At 41.4% G+C, this 15,729-nt stretch overlaps 1 protein-coding gene across 3 annotated transcripts in view; it reads left to right on the plus strand.

Annotated features, from left to right (window-relative positions):
• Nucleotides 1–15,729, plus strand: part of FLT3 (fms related receptor tyrosine kinase 3) — a 109,079-nt gene that overhangs the window by 37,116 nt on the left and 56,234 nt on the right. The window contains exon 1 of one of the 3 annotated variants that reach the window (XM_078070527.1): nt 1,503–1,737. The exons of 1 other annotated variant lie outside the window; for it this stretch is intronic. In XM_078070527.1, the coding sequence (XP_077926653.1) occupies nt 1,695–1,737 (43 nt within the window). In that variant the 5' untranslated portion in view covers nt 1,503–1,694. Of the gene's footprint in view, nt 1–1,502; nt 1,738–15,729 lie in introns of those variants that run through there. One more of the 3 variants, XM_078070529.1, reaches the window with a different exon arrangement.

The following is a 15,729-nucleotide window of genomic DNA, read 5'->3' on the forward strand; positions in this document are numbered from 1 at the left end:
TTTTCAAATGTACAGTTCAGTAGCGTTAAGTACATGCAGATGGTTGTGCAACCAATCTCCAAAACCCTTTTCATCTTGCAAAACTGAAACTCTGTACCCATTAAACACCAACTCTCCATTCCCCCCCTTCCCTCCCACCCATGGCAATCACCATTCTACTTTCTGTCTCTATGAATTTGACTGCTCTAGGTACCTCATACAAGTAGAATCATGCAGTGTTTGTCTTTCTGTGACTGGCTTATTTTACTTAGCATGTCCTCAAAGTTCAACCACATTGTAGCACGTATTAGAATTTCCTTATTTTTTTAAAAGTCTGAATAATAGCTCTTTGTATGTATATACCACGTTTGTTTGTCCATTCATCTGTAGATGGGTATCTGGGTCGCTTCTACCTTTTGACTATTGTGAATAATGCTGCTATGAATGTGGGTGTACAAATCTCTCTTCGTGACCCTCTTTCAGTTCTTTTGAGTGGAACTGCTGGATCATATGGTAATTCTATTTTTACTTTTTTGAGAAACTGCCATACTGTTTTCCACAGTGGCGGCATCATGGGAGACGCTTTTGTTTCCGTCATACCCTATGGGGTAAAAATTATTGTGCTATAGACTACCGCGGAGGGAAGGATTGTATGACCAAGAATGAATACTGCCAATTATCATGCTTTATTAGAAAATTATTTACATAATTAAAAGCATGGAATTCCTAGAATTGGGATTCACCTTATAAACCATTTGGTCCACTCCCCTCATCTACAGGTGAGTTAGCGGGGACCGAGAGGGCAAGCGGCTTGTGAGGTCAAAGGGCTAGCTAAGGGAAGACTCAGAACCAGCGTCCAGGGTTTTCCAATCTTCAACTTACTGCAAAGAAAATAATTTTCAACTGGAGATATATATTCGAAGAAGAACAAGAATTATGGAATGGATAATTCAAAACATCCTCTGTGTGTTTTGCTTTTGTTTCTATGGCTGGTTTTTAGCCTCCCTAATTGCCTTGGTTGACATTGAAACCGAGCTTGCCTTTCTCGTTGCCGCTATTGACTAGGTCCTGAGCATCCTTGGAGATGGAGGGGGAGACAAAGAAAACCAGTCCGTAATTAGGATCCACTGAGTTCGAAATGCGACCCCCTGCTCTTCCGCGCGCTACCCAGGGCTGCGGCTGTGTGGCGCGGATTTAGCTGCCATCCCGGGGCCTCAAAGAACCCCGCGCACGAGGAGGACGGTTTCTGGCTCTCTGCTGTCCCCAAGCTCCGGGATCCATACGGGAGGGTTCAGGGACTCCCGGGGGTGGGGGGGAGGAGAGCAAGGCAGAGCCCTTGCCGCGCCCCCTCCCCAGCCACCGCGACGCAGCTCCGACCACTTCCCCGGCGGAACGGCGCCCGATCTCCCCCGTCACAGTCGGGGAGCTCCGGGCGCCGCGGAGCGCGGGCTGCGGACCACGGCGGGCACGTGGGCTCGGCCGCAGCGCTGCGCCAGGCACCGGCTCCCCGGCTCGGCCCAACCTCTCGGCTCCCGCCTCGGCCCCTGCCGGTGGGGAGAGGGATCCTCCCCCCTTCCACTTTGCACCAGTCCGAGGGAATTTGCGGTCGGTGACGCGCATCCTTAAGCGAGCCACCTGCAGCGCGGGGCGCGCCGCTCTGGGCGGCATCGCAGGGCTGGGCCGGCGCGGCCTGGGGACCCCGGGCTCCGGAGGCCATGCCGGCGTGGGCGCGCCGTGGCGGCCGGCTGCCGCTGCTCGGTAAGGCCCCGCACGCCCGCTCGCAGCCCCCCGCAGCCCCCGGCGCGGCCCTCGCCCCCACCCCGCACTGTGGACCCGGGCGCGCGCCTCCCGGTCCCCGCCGCCTCGCTCCTCCCGGAGCTCGCTCTTCCCTCGCTCCCGCGCCCCTCCCCTCTTTCGCGCCCTCCCGGCTCGCCCCGAACTTGTCCGCGGCCCCCGCCTGCCCATCCCACGGCGTCCTCCCTCTTTTCTAACGCCGCCGCTCCGGCTCGGCCCGCGTCCCGAACGGCGGCCCGGACTCCGCGGGCGGCCTCCCGACGCGCTGCCCGGGGCCGGGGCCGGGGCCGCGCCAGCCGCCTGCCCCTCCCGGCGCCCGCGTCGCCGCCCGCTCGGCCCCCGCGCTGGGTGGTGGGCTGTCCGCCCGAGGCCGCGGCCCGGACGGTGGCCCCAGGTGGCTCCGGACCGCGCCTGGACCGACCCCGGAGACCGGAGACTCCCGGGTGGCGTCTTGGACTCTTCTTTTGAGGTTCTGATTTACGGAGTGAACTCTGAGGGGGAAAGGCGCCCGCGTTCTCCCCCAGAATTAGTCATCCCGAGTTAACGACCCCCACCCGCGCCGAATTTCGGTGGGAGCAACGAATAGCTACTTCGGAAATGTTATGGAAACAGGATTTACATATGAAAATACTAGCTGCCCCTTCTAACTATACTCGATTTTTATCCCGGCGTTAAACCCCAAGGGGGTTTTCAAGGACTCAGCTGACTGTTCCCAAATAATCTCCTGGATGGCATAGTCGGCAATGTGAGAAAAGAAAAAAAAAAAATCCCTTTTAGATCCATCTCATCGATTCGGAAAGATAAGAGGGTTGGTTTGCATTTAGGGTGAAGGAGACATTTGTGGGAGCCTTGGATCCATGTCCAGTCCTGCAACCTTGGGACTGGCACTCACCGCCCCCGCCCCGGCGTCCTCCTCGGTCTCAGTCCAGTGGGGGTGCCCGGGTGTCTCCGCCAGCTCCAAAATTCGAGCATTCTAACTTGAAGTCTTTGTGGTACATAGAGAAACTATTTTCATAATAGACGTGCAGGAATTATGTCCAATAGCTTTTTGTTAAAAATAATTCAGAATTAGTAAGAAATGTAACATAAGGGGGAGAAGAGTGGGAAAACAGACCTTTTGCATTTCTTAAACATTTACCTTTGCTAATTGGTAAATATGTACATTTCAAATGGACCGTACAATATGTTTTTCAGTCTATTAATACAAAAAGCTGGCTCTCTGTTACCTATGACATTAAGTAGTAAGTGAATTTTTCAATAGCATACAGAGGCTTACAAAGATTCATACTTGCAACTATATTTAAACTGCACTGAATTCCTTTATATTTAGGAACAATCTCAGAAATTTCTACATCTCGTTCCAGATTTTTCTAAATGAGGTATAATTTGCATACAGCAAATATGCACCCATCTTAAGAGTACGATTCCATTAGTTTTTATGTGAATGTACCTACAGAACCTTGGATATAGATAGATAGCAATTCTACCCCCACCCCCTCTCAGTCAATATCCCCCCAAAGGTAGCCACCACTCAGACTTTTAATACCATCCCTTTTCCTGTTTTTGCCCTTCATGTAAACCAAATCATCCTATGTACTCTTTTATGTCCAGCTACTTTCACTCAACTTTGTGATTAGGAGATTCAACCTTGGTCTCAGTAGCAATGGGTTGTTTATTTATTTTTTTTTTTTAAACTGCTGAGTGCTATTTCTAAGTATCAGTATACTATACAATTTATTTATCCATTCCGTTGTTGAAGAACATTTAGGTTGCTTCCAATTTTGTTCAATTAGGAATGACTCTGCTGTGAACATTGTTTTACATGTTTCTGGGGGACATAAATACTCATTTTTTTAGGGTGCTACCCACCAGTAGAATTCCTAGGTCATAGATTCAGTTTTGGTAGAAACTGTCAGTTTTCTAAAGTGGCCCTACCAACTTACATTCCCTCTGGCAGCTTTTGGGAGTTCCAGATCCTCACATCTTTACCAATACTTGGTATTACAGATTTTCTTGAGCAAAGGAGCAGAACATGAGAAACTTAAAGTGAGGACTTCAAAATATTTAAAAACTTTAAATTCCTTGAATTATAAGATGCAACCCCCATTTCCCTTATATTGTTGGCTCTACCTCTCATGAATAATGATGAAGCTTTCTAAGTAGGATTTAAAGAATGGAAACGTGCTCTCCACGGTCTTAACTGCATTATGTGCTGAGACTGGAGAAGAGGAGGGGGATTTTCAATATTTCAATTGGTATGATGTTGTCTCCTTCATTCATGTCGGAAAATTCATAGTCAGAGCCTTGAATTACACATTTTATTGTCATCCTCTGCCCTTGTTGCTTTTCTTGCTTTATTTGCCTTCTTGTGAACCACTAGCCTGAGGGGAGATGACTCAGGAGGAGGTGGAGGGAAGGGACGCTGGGCAAAAAATAAGTTTGGATTAGATGGGACACCAGACTTGGTGGCCTGATAATCAGATCCCCTTTGATTCTAAAAGTCTAGGTCTAATTGTTGCTGTCATATAAGTTTAGATCGGCTGTCCATTTCTTCTTAGGTACTTCACATCGACCCATAGTAAATTATCTCTGAGGCTGAGTTGTGAACTCTTTGCCTTCCATGAAAGAGTGGCTCTACTTTTTATAACTAAAAAGGCACTCTCAGGAATTCCTGGTTATTAATCAGGATTTTGTCATTGTTGTTGTTGAGTTCTCCTGTCGTTGAACTGCAAAACAATCAGGTGATCAGATAGTAAATGTGGAGGAGGAAGACTTTACTTATATTCCAGAGAGGACTTCGGGTAAGAAAGTTGAGGAGGAAGCATGCATAAGAAAGAAGAACATTTTTTTATCTGATAAAATTTTATTGAACACGTATTTCTGTGCTGGGCACAAGGGGTACAAGGATGAAAGAGACTGAGGATAAAGGAACTTACATATAAGAGCTAATTCTATTCTATTTAAGAAACGCATGGTCAGTGCCTTTCCCCAGGAAAAGCACTTCAGCACAAAGCTGCCTTTGAGTTAGTTAAACCTTCCAACATGGTTGTTCTCACCACTAAATATCTGTAGATGAAAAATAGCATGCTTCCATGAAGGAAACTTCAACCAGCTCACAATGGGAATCCCAGGTTTTTTGGTTCCCTCAAACCACTTAAACATACATATACTGTATTTAATGGTTGTGGGAAAGAAACTGCTCTTCCATTGAAACTAAAACAAATGGACTGTTCTAGAGTTCAATATGGCCATCTTTTGGGTCTTGGGAAGAAGACATTTCCTAAATGGTTCTTTGAGCAAAGCTTATCCACCTCACTTTACTCCCAGAGAGCATCTCTCTCCCTTGCGAAGCCCACAGGAAGTCTCAGTGCTAGCACTTTCTCCACAGTTCTTTTTGTTCCTGTCATCTTGTCACTCTTCAGTGAAACTCAGCAAGCAGTGTGACAAGAGCCCTTAACGTTCAATGTTCAAGATTACAAGCGTGCCGACTCCCCAGACACCCACCAGATACTGCCTTCATCTTTGGGTAAAGATTCTGATTTGACAAAAAGCAAATAACCTCAAAAGTATTGTATTGTATCATTTTTCTTGATGTTGAAAGGGACCTTGTGGAGACAGGAGTAAGAATTTGGGGGGGCGGATATGAGGGATTGAAAATTAGCTTAGCCTGCTTTATAATTTGTGTATCTTGGTCTTGCCCCCGTGTTCTATCCTTCATTCACTCCGAAGTAACAGACTCTTGTGAATCTCACTGTAGGTGGTTTGTCTGAATAGAGCTTCTTGGTTTTTGTCAGGTGACATGGTGATCTTAAGACTTTTCCATGACTCCCAAAAGAGCCTTAGCTACTGCTTAGTTAGGTAGCCATAGTCATGTGGCCAAAGGTTTTTCTGTCTTTTGGAGGGGGGTGGCCTATGAGCTTTATACGTAGGTGACTTACTTACATGTGGTTGCTACCTTCTATGGCCATACGATCAGCGGTCCTCAAGTGATAAAAGCTTTTGTAGAACTCACTGAAGGTCGTTAATTAGAATCATGCAGTTCTGTTCTATGGGTACCAACACATGTGGAGGAAATTTAAAAATAATATGAAGTACACACACAGTGTTCTTTTGTGGCTAGAGGAATTGCATAAGATCCTAAAAGAGGAACTATTGTTATTTTTTAGGTTTAAACAGTAAAATATTTTTTTCGCTGCTGTCATTATAAGTCAAATGGTAGCCAAGAGTCCTCCAAAAAATTATTTACAGTCTACACTAAAACAGGATATTGTCATTATTTATACAAACTGTTATGTTTGGATTATAAGATACTCACTGAACTCCGTCTTCAAATGCTTTGCTACTTGAGTTAGGATTTTCCTAATGGTAAGGATTCTGTTCTTGGAGGCAATGCAGATAGATAGATATATTAGGAATAACAAGACAGTTAGGAAACATGTGTTCTTTCCTCTGGCAGGGAATTTCTCTGCGCTTAAGTTCCTCATTTGTAAAAAGGAGATAAGCAGTCTCTTACTCCTTCATCAGATAATTCCTGTAAGGTACAGCTGCATTCCTTGTTAGGCAGGTGCTTTGCAGAACGGGAAGTATATAACGTCTGAAGAAATCATTAGGATTTAGAGTCCCAGGATTTTCCTCCTTCCCTTCTTAGACACTTTGGAGCACTGCCTTTATCTAGGACTTGTGTAAGTCCCCCGTAGTACTGGTTCCTGCCCTCAAAGAGCTCACAGTCTAATGTTGGGGGTGTTGGCAGGAAAAGGTCAGGCATATTAAAGGGAAATTGCAGTGCAATTTTGGAAATATGCACAGAGACTGATCCTGTAACCCAGACTGAGAAAGTAAGGCAAGGGTTCCAAGCGGAAGTCCTGCCAGAGCCGGGACTGAAAGATAAGGAAGAGTTGACGGGGAAAGGGGAGGAGAAGGACGTTCCAGGCAAACTGGACAGCAAGGAAAAGGTAGAGAGGTAAGAAACATGCAGTAGATGGAAAAGTATAGTTCCATTCTGGGTTGCTGAAACACAATGTACAAGGCTTCTGGGACAGAGTAGCTATCATTTGAAAAGTTGTAATTCAGAAAATTGTTGGAAGACTGTTCAGTGGATAGCTTTCAGAAAACATTCTGGGTTACCAGAGGCTCTGTGTGTAATGTGTAAGGAGTGTTTTGGTGATGTGATGAGGGACTCGGACTTTATCATGTAGCCCAAGAGTTTCTGGATGGAATTCGGTTATCCACTGTATTCCTCAGGGTGTGTGTGTGTGTGTGTGTGTGTGTGTGTGTGTGTGTGTGTTTTGGAGAGAGGATTAATTGTATCCATCAGATTTTTCAAAGGGGTCTGTGACTTAAAGAGTAAGCATCATTGCTGTAGGTTGTTGAGGGGTTAAGCAGAGGGGTGACATGCTCTGATGCGTATTTTAGAAAGAGATTTCTGTAGACAGGATAGATGTCAAGCTGACGGGTCCACGGCAGGGAGGCCAGCTAGGAACTTGTGGGCAGTCGCCCAGGCCAGAGATGACTAGAGTTTGAATTGGGGCAAGGATAATAGAGATGTAGAGCTGCACACAGATTTAGGAATTACCAAGAGGTTAAAATGTCAAGGCTTGGCAACGGCCTGGCTGATGGGAAGTGAGGGAGGGGAGGAGTCAAAGATGGCTTCTGGGTTTCTGGCTTCGGTGACAGTAGCTTTGTTGCCACTACCTGAGAGGGAAGAGAAAGGAGAGAGTAGGTTTAGGAAGGACGAAGGAGAGTTTAGGAAGGACAAAGTGGGTTTAAGGTTCCTGGGGCTGCCCAGATATGTAGCGATACACACTGGAGGGACGAATTCAAAACTCATGAGCAAACAGATGGCAGTTAAAATCGTGAGAATTTTCAGAAAAAAGAGCATAGAATGAGTGGAGGGGATGAGACCTTAGAGCTACCCACTTCTAAGGACTAACACTCCTGTATGTCTCCTCCTCTCCAGTAACAGTGCTGACTCTTTCTGGCCACCAGAATGCTGTGTGTGTGTGTGTGTGTGTGTGTGTGTGTGTGTGTGTGTGTTGCAGGGGGTGTTCCCCACACCAAGCAATTCTCAGACACCAGCAGATGTCCTATAATTTCACTCAATTCTGACACTATCTACCTGGAAACAGCATCAGATCCCACAGGTGAGGGGTTCAGATCCTTCCTCTTGCCACTTCAGACGTCCATCCCAGGTCCGGGCTGTCCCCTGGACTTCAACCACGGGCTAGCAATCAGAGGTTTTCATGACCTCCCCTCCTTCAGGTTTGATCAATTTGCAACAGTAGCTCACAGAACTTACACAAGCATTTTACCTACTAGATTAACAGTGTGTTATAAAAGGCTCTAACTCAAGAGCACCCAGATGAAAGAGATGCATTAGCGTAAGGTGTGTGGGAAGGGGGCGGGGCTTCCACACCCTCTCCGGGAAGCCCCTCTCCTTGCACCACCACATACGGGCTTGCCAACCTGGAAGCTCATCAAATCTCCCAGTCCGAGAGTACTTCTGGAGTTTAATCAGCAGCTCCCCTTCTTCCCAGAGGTCAGTGGGTGGGACCAAAAGCTCCCACCCTCTGATTACTTGGTCTTTCTGGCTATCAGCCCCATCCTGAGGCCATCTAGGGACCCCACCCTAAGTCACCTCATTAGCATCAGCTCCAGTGTGCGCTCAAAAAGGGCCCACCATGGATAACAAGACACTCCTATCACTTGGGAAATTCTAAGTGTTTTAGGAGATTTGTGCCAGGAACCAGGACTAGTCAAATATATTTATTATACCACACCAGTCTGGTCTACTGCCCTCTTCTACAGCAGGTGAGGGAAATGGGGTCCAGAAAGGTTAAAGGACTTGCTGAAATTCAAAGTCATCCAAGCAGGTAACTCTCAAAAGAGGGGCTTGGAACTCAGACCTCATAAGTCTTCTCCAGGTCTCTGTGTTTCCCAGGAGACTCAGCTTGGAGAACCCGAAAAGGAGGCGCCCTGACAGTCTCTGATTTGTTTTATGTCTAAATCCATCACCCTTTCTGTGGAGGAGATTTTTACTTTTACCTAAAATTTTATTTTTGATTGTTGCTAATTTTTTTTTCTCTTACCTCCACCCCCACCCCAGCCCTGTCTCTTCAAAGCACACCACTTTGGGGACACTTTTCCAATTCCAAAGCTGTTGTCATTGCTCAGACTGTGTTTGGAACTGGACTCTGGGAAGTGCTACCAGGGTTTGGGAATGGATTCTCATTAAGAACCTTAATCTCAATGGTGGCAAATTCTTCCTTTGGCTTTTTAAAAAAGTCAGGTCTATTAAGGTACTATTTTCATATTGCAAATTTTACCCTTTTTAGTGTACGGTTCCCTGAGCTTACCCAACAACTATCATCATATAACTAGCACCACTATTAAGATACAGAACATTTCCATTCCCCCCAAAACTTCTCTTATTCTTCTTCATAGTTAATCAACCCCAATACCCACCTCCAACCTCTGGTGACCAATAATTTCTTTTCTGTCCCTATAATTTTTCCTTTTCCAGAATGTCATGTAACTGGAATTTTATACTATGTAGACTTTTGAGTCTGTTTCTTCACACAGCATAATTATTTGAGATTTATCCATCTTGTTACATATGTCAGTACTCAAAAACCAAAACTCAGTCAAGTACCATTGAAGATCTAGTAACTTTTATTAAATGCTTCATGAATTGGACAGCGCCCATCTAACGATTAGAGGGGAACTCCGGGAGCTATACAAAACAGAAGGATTTTATAGATAGACATGGGATGGAACAGTTAGCAAAAGAAAAGAAAAGATTGCTTCACACAAGGTCACCTTCCCTTAGGGAGACATACAGGGTGTCTTGTTAGGTGGATTACTTCGTCTTTCTTTGGGGCATGGAGAGGGCCCTTGTGACAGATTAACTCATTGGAGCTGACCAGAAAATTTCTGAGTGGCTAGTTAAGACTACATTTCTAGGGAAGGTTGAAATTGCCATTAGGTTAGGTATTAAGCCCTGGTTTGGTGACTTGGCCATAGCATGAATAACTCTGTTTTGGGCCTGTGGTTTTCTTTTTAACAGTACTTTTTTCCATTCTTTTGCTGAGTAGTATTTCATTGTTGGATGTGCCACAGTTTGTTTATCCATTAACTAGATGAAGTTCATTTGTTTGCTTCTAGTTTCTGGCAGTTATAAATAAAGCTGCTATAAATAATTGAATATAAGTTTTGGTGTGAGCATTGGTTTTAATTTCTCTTGGGTAAACACCTAAAAGTGGCAGTGTATTGCTGGAATGTATGCTCAGTGAATATTCAACTTTATGAGAAACTGCCAGTTTCTCAAAGTGATTGGACCATTTTTCATCCCCACTAACAATGTGTGAGAGTTGCAGTTGTTCAACGTCATTGTCATCACTTGGAATGGTCAGTTTTTTGTCTTTGTTTTTTAACCCTTCTCATAGGGGTGTGGCAATGTGTCATGGTGATTTTAATTTGCATTTACCTAATGACTAATGATGTTGGTCATCTTTCTATGTGCTTAATTGTCATCCTGTATTATGTTTGGTGAAGTGTTTCCTAAGATCTTTTGCCTATTTTTTTTTTTTTAAATCAGGTTGTTTGTTTTGAAAATACTTTTTTCTAGTCTATGGCTTCTCTTTTCATTTTTTTTTTAAGGGAGCTTCTCTTGGGGAGCAGAAGTTATTAGTTTTGACGAAGTCCACTAGTGGAAAAATTAGCCCTAGACTAAACACTGCTCTGGTCCTACCTAACTGAGCTTAAAGAAAGACCTGAAAGGAACAAAGTGTCTACAATGAACTTAACTACATCCCATAAAAATGTTCAAAAATATGTAATAAATACATCTGACACCAGGTGAAATTCACAATGCCTGGTTTCCAGTCATAAATTAATAGACAAACAAAGGATTAAAAATTCAACCCACAGAGAACAACCAGTCATCCAAAAGGGACCCAGTAATGACATAGAATATAAAATTAGTAGACAAAACATTAAAATAGTTGTTATATTATATTCCACATGGTTCTGAAACTAGAGGAAAGATTAGATGTGTTAAGCAGGAACACAGTAAATATATTTAAAAAAATCACAGAAATTGGACTTCTAGAGATGAAAATTGCAATTACACTGGAAGGAGTCGACAGCAGATTGACTGCAGAAGAAAAGATTAGTGAACTTGAAGACAGCAATAGAAACAATCCAAAATGAACAGAGAGAAAAGACAAAATAAAATGAACAGAGAATCAGTGAGAACTTCAGCTGGTCAAATAGACATGTAAGTCTGCTGTCAGAATGTGTCCTTTTTTTCTGGATGCTTTTAAGAGTTTCTCTTTATCATTGGCTTTAAGCAATTTGATTATAATGTACTTTTCGTAGTTTTTTTTCTGAGTCATGTGTTTGGGTTTTGTTGGGATTCTTAGATCTGTGGGTTTATCATTTACATCAGATTTGGACATTTTCTCCATTATTTCATCAGCTATTTTTTCTGACCTCCTTTTCCCCATTCTTTCCAATGACATGTATATTTGACCTCCAAAAGTGAGTAAAATATAAGACTTTTTATTGTCTAAACCCCTTTGAAAGATAATTGACTGTTTAAGGCAAAATAATAACAGTGACTTGTTGGGTTTATAACTTATGTTGAAGTGCAATGTATGATAGCAATAGCACAAAACCTGGGAGGGATGAAATTGAAATATACTATTGTAAGATCCTTATATTATATATGAGGTGGTATAACAGCACTTAAAAGACTGCATTAAGGTAAAGATGTATACTATAAACCTTAAGGCAAGTGCTAAAATAACAAAACAAAGCATTATGGCTAATAATCCGAGAAATGAGATGAAGTAGAATCATAAAATATCCTCACTTATTCCCAAAGGAGGCAGCAGATTGACTGCAGAAGAAAAGATTAGTGAACTTGAAGACAGCAATAGAAACAATCCAAAATGAAGCAGGCAGAAAAAGAGGAAAAGGGAAAAAAGAAGAGATGGAACAGATAGAAAACAAAGAATAATATGATAGATTTAAACCTAAGCATATCAATAATTTTATTAAATTTAAATAATCTACACATCACAATTAAAAGGTTGTCAGACTTGGTAAAAAAAAAAAAGCAAGTCCCAACTATATGGTACATAAATAAAGCCAAACTTGGATATGAAGACACAAAAACGTTAAAAGTAAAAGGATGGGGAGGAGGAAATCCCATGTCAACACTAAGGAAAAGCTGGAGAGACTAAATAACAGACAAAGTACATTTCAGAGCAAAGAATATTAGTAGGGGCAAAAAGTCATATCATAATGCTATAAGGCTTGGATCATCAAAAGGACATAAAAATCTTAAACATTTATGCATCTAATAGCAGAGTTTGAAAATACATGGATCAAAATCTGATTGAACTGCCAAGAGAAATGGACAAATCCACAGTTATATTTAGAGAGTTCAACACTCCTTTGACAATTGATAGAAAAAAAAGAAATCAGTAGTTTATAGAAGACTTGAACAACAATATCAACCAACTTAATCTAATTTACATTTATAGACTATTCCACTCAACAAGAGCTGAATGTACATTCTTTTCAAGTGCACACAATATACTTATCAAGCTGGGCCATATTCTGGACCATCAGACAAGCTTCAGTAAATTTTAAAAGATTCAAGACATACAAAATATATCCTGTGACTTCACTGGGAATTAAATTAGAAATTAATAACAAAAAGATATATGGAAAGTCCTCAAATATTTGGAAACCAAAGAACACATTTCTAAATAATCCATGGGTCAAAGAAATAACCAAAAGAGAAATGAGAGTGTATATTGAATTGAATAAAAGTGAAATGCATTATATTGGAATTTGTGGGATGTTCCTAAAACAGGAGTAAAGAGGAATATAGTATTAAATTATTAATTATTAAATGGTTAGTAGCCTTAAATTTTAATGCTACAAATTCAAACTAATGAACTAGAATTCAAGCAGAAGCAAGGGGGGGAGGGGAACAACAAATTAAACCCCATGTAAACAAAAGAAAGGAAACAAACATGATGAAAGTGAAAAATCAATGAAATAGGAAAAAAGGAGAAAATCAATTGCAACCAAGATGAATAAAAGATCAGTAATATTGCTAGACTCCTAACCAAACTGATTAGGAAAAAAGAGAAAAGACACAAATTTCCAACATCAGGAATAAGAGAGGCAACATCACTACAGAATCTATAGATACTAAAAGGATAATATGGAAATATTGTTAACAACTTTATGCCTATACTTTGACAACTTCCATTTAATGGAAAAAATTCCTTGAAAGATACATACTACCAAAGTTTATTCAAAGAAAATTGATAACCTAAACAATGCTATACCTGTAAAGAAATTGAATTTGTAGTTAAAAATATTCCTGCAATGAAAACTACTGGGGCAGATGGCTTTACTGGGGAATCCATCAAATATTTAAAGAGGAAATAATACCAAATCTGTACAAATTTTTCCAGAAAATTTGAGAGAAGATAATGCTTCTCACCTCATTCTATGAGGCTGACTTTACTCTCATACCAAAACTGAAGATTTTAGAAGCAAAAAACAAAAATAAACCTACAGACCAATAATTACCATGAATATAAATGCAAAAATGCTTAGCAATACTTTAACAAGTTGAATTTAATCATATATAAAAAAGATAATACATCATATCCAACTGGTTTATTTCAGGAAGGCAAGGTTGGTTAACATTTGCAAATGAATCAATATAGTTCACCACATTCACAGATAAAAAAGAAAGGCCACTAAAAAAACAAAATCAAAAACAAACCTATAGGATTATCTCAATAGATACCAAAAAATGCATTTGATCAAATACAACATCCACTCCTAATAAAATTTCCCAGCAAACTAGGAATAGAAGTGATCCTCCTCCAATTAAGTAACAGCATCTATGAAAAACCTTTAGCAAACATCATACTTTTAATATCAAGTGGCTGAATATTTTCTACTAAGATCAGAAATAAGGCATGGGTGACTATTCTCACTACTTCTCTTCAAGTACTGCAGATTCTAACCAGAATAATAAGGCTAGAAAAAGAAATGAAAGGCACCCAGTTTGGAAAAGAAGAAGTAAAATTGTCTTTATTTGCAAACAACATGATCATCTATGTATAAAATCCTATAGAACTTACAAAGAAGTAATTACAACTGATAAGCAAGTTCGATGAGTTTGTAGGACAGAAGATCAGTGTAGAAATTCAATTTTGTTTCTATAACTAAGAATCAGAAATTGAAGTAAAAATGTCCAGAAAGATGAAATAGGGATAAAGAAAGGCAAGATCTGTACACTGAAAACTATAAAAAATTGCTAAGATAAATTAAAGGAGACCTAAATAAAGAGAGATGTACCATATGTATGTATTGTAAGACTCGGTATTGTTAAGATGTCAGTTTTACTCAATTGATCCAGTGAGTCGATACAATTTCTATCAAAATCCCTGCAGACCTTTTTACAGATTTTGATAGGCTGATTCTAAACTTAAAATGAAAGAGACCTACAATACCCAAAACAACTTTGAAAAGAACAAAGTTGGAAAACTTACCATCTTGATTTCAAGGCTTATTATAAAGCAAGAATAATCGAGACAATGTGGAATCGGCATCTAGATAGACAAGTAGATCAATGGAAAAGTATAAGGACTTCAGAAATTAGGAATATGCAGTCAGTCATTTTCAATGAAGGTGTAGAGGTAATTCAGTGGAGAAATCATACTCTTTCAATGAATGGTGCTGAAACAATTGAATATTCACATGTAAATATAATCATATGAAAAGTTTTGATCCATAGTCATACCATTTAAAAAGTCTACTCAGAATGGATCATAGACCTAAATGTAAAACTAAAATGTACATTTAAAACCTGAAACTATAAAACTAGGAGAAAACCTTTATAACCTTAGATGGAACAAAGATTTTTTAGATACAAAACCAAAAGCATGTTCCATAAAAGAAGGAATGATAAATTGGACATCTTCAAGATTAAGAATTTCTAGTCTTCAAAAGACAAGCCACAGATTGGCAGAAAATATTTGTCAATTACATATTTGATAAGGACTTGTATCCAGAATATATTTTTAAAAAGAACTCTCAAAACTTGAAGATGGCCATGTAAGTAAGAGGTTCCTGAACTCACTTTCTCCCCTGGACATACCAAATCTCCAGCTACACATAGAACAATGTTCTCTGAAAGAAATCCAGAAACTAGCTGAGTGACTCCTACACATCACACAAATGAAGAAAAAACCCACATAGAAATGGGTGGAAAAGGCAGAGACACATGTCAATCTCACCAGAACCCAATCTCTGACATAGCAATATACAATCGAGAGGGAACTCACAACTCTCAGCTTCTCCCTGAGGAATGAAGGGTTTGGATCCAACCTCTAGCATTCCTATCATTAAGACTTCCACTTGAGGGACAGACTCCCAAAACACATGGCTCTGAAAACCTATGGGGCTTGCATCTGTGAGACCGGCCAGATGGTAGCAAACAAAGAAACAGTTCTTTGGCCTTGGGAGGACTCCCTGTGGTTATACCCTTAGGGCTCAGTTCAGAAGCAACAGACACAAATGCTATCTCCCGGTCTTTCCCTTAAAGAGACCTGTTTGTAGCCTGAGGGCTAGGCTCCCAATTTAACACACAGCTAAGAACTGACTGTGATCCTGCCCAAGACTGTGGGGGCTGGCAAGCACCATCTCCACATTTTTCCTCTGTTAGTATCTTCCTGAAAGGAACATGTGCTCATGTTTGGAGCTCTGGATTTTGTGGGTGCCACCCAGAGGACTCACCCCTTAATTGCCTGGTGCTGGTGGCCAGCAGGGCTTGCATTGATGGGTCCCCCAAGATGGTAGCAAACAAAGAAACAGTTCCTAAGAGGCTATCCCCCAGGACTCTGTGCAAAGGGAGCAGAC

The sequence above is a fragment of the Halichoerus grypus genome, chromosome 4 (assembly GCF_964656455.1).
Source record: "Halichoerus grypus chromosome 4, mHalGry1.hap1.1, whole genome shotgun sequence".
Classification (NCBI taxonomy): Eukaryota; Metazoa; Chordata; class Mammalia; order Carnivora; family Phocidae; genus Halichoerus; species Halichoerus grypus.